Source organism: Trachymyrmex septentrionalis, unplaced genomic scaffold (assembly GCF_001594115.1).
Source record: "Trachymyrmex septentrionalis isolate Tsep2-gDNA-1 unplaced genomic scaffold, Tsep1.0 scaffold873, whole genome shotgun sequence".
Taxonomy (NCBI): Eukaryota; Metazoa; Arthropoda; class Insecta; order Hymenoptera; family Formicidae; genus Trachymyrmex; species Trachymyrmex septentrionalis.
Window position 1 is genome coordinate 34,218 of NW_017306063.1, and position 8,190 is coordinate 42,407.

Sequence of the window (8,190 nt, forward strand, 5' to 3'; positions counted from 1 at the left end):
GGTTAAACAGAATGTGGATAGGTGTATACATTTCTTGGATATTAAGTTGAGAATGGATTCATTAAATTTGATATTTATAAAAAACCTTTTAATAAAGATACCTTCAGGAAAGTATCTAAATTATAAATCAAACTATTAGAATACAAGAGAGGAGTCATAATTGGGCAATTAGATAGAATTCTGTTTCTTTCACATCCAGACCATCAAAGAAATATAAAACTCATGATTAAGAATTTACTCAAACATTGTTACCCTCTAGATTTGATTTTTTCGATTTTTAAAAATAAAATTAAAACATTATCAAAGAGGGATAACTTATATAGGTATGGCAAAAATTACAATAATAACTCTAGAAAAGTCATAGCAAACAAATTCTTTACAATTCCATAGCGGGATATGGGATAAATTTAAAAATGTTGCAAAAAAATGGGAATGGGATCCTGGACGCAGGTATGAACAACTCCACATAATTTTTACAAAGATTAAAAAGATATTTAGTAATTAGACTCTTAAATAAAATAGAATCTAAAAATTTTGCGTCTAACATGAATCAAGAATCTTTAATTTTTATAAAACAACAATTGAAGATTAAAAACGTGGATGTAACAAAAGAAATTATTTCGCCGAAATAAATTTATCATTAATAATGAGCATTTTGCGACCAACCAATTTTATGTAACATTCGACTCAGATTTAATCGATTTTATGTATGACTGCACAACTTTTTTGTGTGAACAATTAATTGATTTTCTATTTTAGATTGTTTGTATACTGAAGAAGGCCTCATCTAGGCTGAAACGTTAATTATTATCTATATTTATTAACACTAAAATATAATTTTGCTACTAAGATCCTGTGTTAGTGGTGTACGCTCTTTAATTTTGAATAATATTTAAATAATAACTACTTAATCTCTATATTATTTAACAATTTACCTCGCATAAAAACTAGCCCCGATCTCCCCTATTAAAAAAATTGATAAAAAATTCTGAAAAAGTTCTTAGCGCTCTATGAGAAAAAAATAAACAATTATTGCCTCTTGCTGTTTTTTTATAAAGTATTTTTATAAAGTTTTTTTATAAAGTATTTGAATAAAAGATTATTGGAAACCAATATTTTCGATAATTTTTAGTAATTAATATTTCGTTAACTATTGTGAAAATTGTAAAATGGTACAAGACTTTTTGATTTAATTTAGTTTGCTCTATTTACACAAAGCGCTTAGCTAAAAATTGCGGAACACTCTGTACATATACGTACATATACGTATATTGTACATATATACATACGTTTACTATATGTATTTATATATATTTATATATATTTCAAGTGACCCCACAGTGGGGCAAGTAGTTACAATTTACCTACTGATAAGAAATATTAATTTTCAGTATTTAAAGGCATAGATACAAATCAGAAAAAATTGACTAGTTAAAGATGACTTGAAGCAATGCATAGGTATTCATTAATTTATATGTATACTGCATTAGTACGGAAAAAATTGCTAATAAAAAATTAATAATTTGTCTTCTCTATATGACCGAAAAATTATCTAAGGCTAAACATGACTAGAAATTTTCACGTAAATAGCTAGTAAAAGAGCGGTTAGAAAAGGGCTGATTGGTCTCTCTCAAAGATACGAATATTATAATTAGAGCTCGTAGCTGCAAATACAGGGTATTATACTAAAAGGCCACTACTTCCGAGGACCTCTCTGTCCTGCACACATTTGTCGTACGACAAAAACGCACAAATGAAATAGTAACTATAGAATACTTCAAATAAGAGCTAGTACGAACAGAGCGCGAATGAGGTAAAAAAATAAGTTTGTGTAATAATCTGTTACACAGCCAGGCATTGTAACTTGACAGATTCATGTCTTCATTTCATTAAAATAATGCATAATTCCAATGCAATCCTTCACCACTCACTTATTACTTTTCATTTATATTTTATCTTAAAAAATAATGATTTTTAAATGTTTGTACAATATGGTTATTTAACCGGTTCCTAAAAAAACGTTTTTAAAATAATAACCATAAATGGTTTTAAAACAAAAATAACCATTCCTAAATATTTTATAAACGTTATTCTTTTACTTGGAATATTATGGGCTATGGCTACGTTTTTCTAAAATTTACTATCAAAAATATGTAATATATGTAACATGGAATCATCGTAGATTATAAATTAGCGTTTTATACGATTTATACGTTTTTATGTATTTTATATGTTTTATGTATTTTACCGTATAATATCATAAAACATAAAAAATGCTAGAAAATTCTCGGCTAACTCAATCCTGCTCTCTTATATAGGCTCTCTAGATATGTACATGAAAGGCGCGCGTGCGCGTGGTCTTGGGGGACATACTATGATCTTTGGACCATATTTTATATAAAGCACCGCGTGTGTGCGTGTGTGTTATATTCTTATTTATAATATTATAGGGCAATCAAATGAACATAGTAGATGAAAAATTTAGACATTGAAATCAACTAATACGTAAATAATCATCATGATGGATAAAGCATTTTTTCATTTTGAAATTAGATGACAGATGATCTGTTTATATAATTCCGTGACCTGAAACGGAACTCACTCACAAATAGCCTCCTGTATTGTTGCATCCGATGTGGAAAGTCTTTCAAATTCTTCTTCAGTACCCTGATTTTGATACTCTTAACGACGGTTTAGCATCGTTATGTTGTCGTTGCAGTTTTTTTATCATGTAGTATAATATTTGCGCAACGATAATATTTAAACTGTCATTAAAGGTCATAGATTTATAATACGTATCTTTAAAAATGTGAAAATCGCATAGCGACACAGTTCCGGTGGGAAATATCGAAGCCCAGCCTACAGTCCAGATATACTCGTATACATATATCGTCATGTGATTTCTATATCTTTGGAGACCTGAAGAAAAATCTGAAAGGCAGGAAATTTTTATCAGACGCAACAGTGCGGAAGATTGTTTGTGAGTGAGTACGATTTCAGCCCAAGGAATTTTATAAACAAGGCGACTCTGTCGTCTGGTTAATAATCGCCATATGATAAGTCATATGTCAGTTAATTTCCATGAATTTTTGTCACGTTTTATTTGACTGTTATAATATAATTTTTCAGAATTTTTATGTAATTTTTAGAATTTCTCAAAATTTCTGTATAATTTTGTAACTATTAAAATATTTCTTTGATTTTTGTTGCGAATTAGAACACCTTTCAAAAGTAATTTAAAAATATTTAACAGTAAGATTTCTTATTCTAATTTCTAAAAAAACTTTTAAAATCCGAAAAAGTTTAAAGTATTTTTTAAAAATCTTTATAAATTTAAAATATAATAAATTTTTAAAAATATCAGATATTTTGAAATTTTTTTTTACCAAAATTTTGATTTATAATCGCTCTCAGAGCTTTAAAACGATTTTGTTTATTAATTTACAGGAAACTTCAAAAAGTCCAGACGGACCGCTTAAGATAGGAGTAAAGAGAAAATTCGAGGTTATAAAAAGAACAGGAGGAAACGAAGGAAGAGAAACAAGGATGCTTAGCAAGTCCGAAAGAGCACAACATAAACCCTTCTCCTGCGACCTTTGTACTTTGGCTTTTACGAGAGCATCGCACTTGGCGAGGCATAGAAGAGTGCATACTGGCGAAAGACCATTTGCTTGCAGTATCTGTCCACGAATGTTCGCTAGGCAAGATAAGTTAAAACAACATTTGGATTCGCACTTGCAATGGCCGAAGAGGAAGGGAGGACAAACAATATCTTCGTCACCGACGAAAGGCAAACGCGGCAGGCCACGTAAGGTAGCGGCAGAGAAATTTGATAATTTAAAATTGCAGCCCGTCACATAAGAATGTTTATTTGTATTGTACTTACAGTTAACATTGTTCTAGGAAACAAACTGATATTATTTTGACATTAAAATGACAAACAATCAATGTCAGTTTATTTGCTAGAGCAATTTGCTACATTTTTAAGCGCCTGGAAAAATTACAGAGTCGATCAGGATTCGAATTCGAGATACTTCGTTCTCATGCTTAGTACTTCGGTGCCACTTATCACTGCTTCACTGTTCATAATTATTCTGATCTCCTATCAATATCTAATCTATTTTATGGCTTCGTATTCTTACATATTTGTTTCTCATATTTCTTTAAAATAATATAATGTTTTCTTGCGCTCTTTCATGACGGACTGTATGTAGCTGAGCTTCTTTCTGATAGCCTAATCAGACACCAGCCATCTGTATACGTTTCAGGTTAATTTGGAGCAATCTGCGATGGAAGAAATTTTAAAATTTGGCGAGTTTAGCTCTCTATTGAACAAGTCCCATTCCGCGAATTCAACGAATAATAGTGAAAACTCCGGGAATACTGGAGACGATGGCAAGAGGAAAGAAGCGCATCGAGACGAGGATGACTCGTCCCACAGGGAAAAAGACAACCGCGGCTGCCAAGTCGAAAATGGTCAGGACATTGTTTAATAAAATCTTTAGTTGGAATTTGGATTTAAGTGTCTGTAAACTTATTTTTCTATGTACAATCACAAAATCGCGATCAACGTAACATAGAAGAAAAAACTTATCGAGCTTCTTTGAAAAGTCGTGGTATCTTTTTCCCGAGTCTATTTCAAGTTCAATAGGGCTTATAAAATGTCATCTCGTTCCAATTGAATATATTTATATATGCAAAGTACGTAACGAACTATTTAACGTAAGTACCTGAAGTATCGACTACTAACGTTATTATCAAAGCGCATGAGCCTCTAAAGAAACCAACGGCATGAATGAGAGTCGAAGCAGAAGTCGATTATCGTCGATTAGATGCATCAGTATAAATTGGTATCATTAGTATCGAAAGGTAAGATTAATATAAAAGGATATCTACACGCACACACACACACACACGCGCGCGCGCGCGCGCGCACACACATACACACACACATACAGTACAAATATATAAACCTGACCAAATAATATACACGTGAAGAATACGGCCTGACTTTCACTGTAAATAATTTTAATTTCTCGACGTTAATTGTCGCTCGACATTTTATATTAATTGCGATATACTTAGATATCTGAATTTGAAATTCGAAAGTTTAGGTATGAAGACATTCATGCATCCACTGTAAAAAATAACGCAATTCAAACGATATTATTCGAAAGAAATCTTGCGAAAGGCAGTGTTGGGTAATATCTAGATACACATATATCTAAATACATGTATAGAGGTACATTTTGTATGTAAGAGCTTGTATGTGAGATATATTCGAATTGGAATATCTGTACCTAAATACAAAACATAGTATCTGAACTGTTTTTTAGATTTTATTTATACATTTTTATATACATTTTCACGTACTTTTTCATCTCTAGTAGAAAAAAAATATGTTCTTTTTGAAGATCATTTTTTATTCAAATATTAATATCCTTTTTTCGCGCCATAAGGATTTACGTACATAAGTTGAGTTCAGGGAGCATGCTGTCAGCGCTATTGCGTCTGCATTGGCTACACATGCAGAAAGCAGCTTTGCAATTGTTATAAAATTCTTTAATATGATTATTTTATGCATTTAAATTCATATCCAAGGAATCAAAGAATCAATTATAAGAATTTTACAACAGTAAAGCTGCTTTTTCTGTTAAACGTAGCCTTTGGCATTATATACTATCATAAATTTCTTTCATAATATCATAAATTACTTTCATAAATTTGAAAATGCTCGCGATTTTCTCATATATGGTATTACAAAAACTTATAGCGTACGTTTTCCTCTGATTGCACTAGTGTAACACTCAGACTGTGTAGCGTGTTTCCGTGATGGTGATAGATGAACTCATTCGCAACTGGTGCGGTGCAAAGCTACTACCAGTGCATCCAAATGGAAAACGCTATTAAATTTCTCGATAAAAAAAGATCGTACAGAAATTTTTAAAAATGTATTTAAAAAAAAGCTTTAAATATCGGCATTTGAATTTTATCTTTATGATATTTTGTTCCTAAATTACATCAAATTGAATGGATATATTTTTTTAGATTTTTATCACATTTTAAAGCGCTGTGACCTGGAATGTGTAAACCTGGATGAAACATCATCGGACAAAATTTAATAAATAGAGTAATTCCGGTATAAACGCTGCATCTAACAAAAACGTAATTTATTAAGTATTATTTACTATTTTTAAGATAAATGAATTATATCAGTGAAAACTTTGTACTGTCTACTACTATGAAAAAAAAATCCGAAATACTTATTTTTCGTATTAAAAAAAGAACTTTTTGAAACCCTTGCACTTTTGCCGTAGGGGAAACCGGGGCTAATAAACTCATTTTCCAGTTTCGAATTTTTACAGACGAAATTAAGACTTATCGAAAAGATGAATTTTACACCAGTTACTACATTTGACTACCTAATAATATTTTAATAATAAGGAAATTAATATGCAATATAAGAACTAATATGAAAAAAAAAAACATTTTTTTAATGCATTCCATCTGATTCAACTAGCCCCGAAATCGAGGAATTTGACTAAGATTATTAAAATAAAGATTAATGTATTTTAAGATACATCTTTGGATACATATTAATAAAACTTTTATAAAAATATATTTTTAACATTTGCTTCGCAGGGCAAAATAATGCTTCTTTTTGCAAAATTTGTTCATTTCGTGCAAAAACACGTCGAATGAGCCTAGTTTTCGAGATGGGACATTTGGGAACTTAACTTATATTATAACATTTACCATTGAAGAAAATCTCTTTAAAAGAATAAAATTTTAAGTAAGTACTATAAGAATCGTCACTAAATGAGTCATATAGTTCCATGTGGTTAGTCTACTATCCCATCCGTTCATTTTTTAAAACCATTAACAATATATGATAACAAAGACAAACAAAAAAGATAAACAAAAAAAATCTGTTGGACTTTATTAAGTAAGAACTACACTTACTATTTAACTATAAATCAAATAATCTCAGACAATCATATACGATTGTAAAACAAAAATCTTAAGAATAAAAATATTTAGGTGTACGATTTTTTAAAAATTGTGGCATAACTTCTATCATAGACCTAGTTTCCATCGAGGGTTTAAACCGGATCAGAATGTAAGAACCAACCAACTACAGTCGAGTATTCCCCTATTACAGTCGAACGACAGGGAAATTCTCGACTGTAATTGGTTGGTTCTTACAGTCTGATCCGGTTTAAACTCTCGGTGAAAACTAGGCTATAGATGTGTTCGCAACAAGATGTTTCAGCAGACTTAGCGGCAGACTCGCTGCTGCAAATACGTTTAAGCGTGTCTTGCGTGTTTTGTTTTTAATGTGTAGCCTCGATTATTCTACTTACCCCAATAGTCAACTGATCCCTTATATCCCATAGAGGTGGGATATACTCATAGGGGGAGGCGGATATGTTACGGCTTATGAAAAATTTACAAATAATGCTTGTAAATAGGACGTAAATGACACAATAACTTGTAAAATATGTTTACAAAGTTTTATTAAGAAATAAGAATAAAATATATATATGATGTAATAGATAATAATCTTCCGACATATATTAAAAGTGTTATGAGATACATATTTCCTGTAATGTGTTTATTGCATTTAGTGCACTGAATCCAATCTGAGCACTTTATATGATTTGGGCATAAATCCCGCCCGCTAAAAATGTTGTATATCCCAAACAGGTATGATATACAAAACAATAAACTAAACAAAGAATACAAGAGCGAAGCACTTGTATTCTTATTATACAACATGCTTTATTTCTCTGCATTATTCTTATATTACACTTATATTGTTACAAAATAACTATTAAGTCTTTTATGCGTCCTACAGTAATCATTTTATGTAGATTATAATTCATGATGACGCTACTTATTACAGTGACAAATCGATTCAACTCAATAATTTCATTAATATTGACATTTACAGTAAGAAACTAAAATCATAACACAATACTAATATTAAAGATTATGATTTCGCGGGTTTCCTTCGTGTTCAGATCCATTCTTGGAATGCCAACGTTTTGTGAACCTTGCACTTCATCAGGGCGAGGAGCAACCTGATACTGAGCTGTTCCTTCGGCCGTTCCTTTATATTACGTTACTTGTTGGAGTAGTGGGGAAAGAAGAGAATTGTGGGGGAAATTCGTCGGTCTTCAATAATCG

At 31.0% G+C, this 8,190-nt stretch overlaps 1 protein-coding gene across 1 annotated transcript; it reads left to right on the plus strand.

Annotated features, from left to right (window-relative positions):
• Positions 1-1,564: 1,564 nt before the first annotated feature.
• On the plus strand, positions 1,565-5,254 carry LOC108755500 (sal-like protein 4). The gene is made up of 3 exons (XM_018498532.1): positions 1,565-1,582; positions 3,448-3,813; positions 4,269-5,254. The coding sequence occupies exons 1-3, from the start codon at positions 1,565-1,567 to the stop codon at positions 4,491-4,493; spliced, it is 609 nt and encodes a 202-aa protein (XP_018354034.1). The 3' UTR covers positions 4,494-5,254.
• Positions 5,255-8,190: the final 2,936 nt, after the last annotated feature.

Bases quoted from the DNA above. Each gene is read 5' to 3' on its own strand.
- LOC108755500 (XM_018498532.1), top strand. The intron at 3,814-4,268 runs GTAGCGGCAGAG...TATACGTTTCAG, and splicing joins AACGCGGCAGGCCACGTAAG to GTTAATTTGGAGCAATCTGC.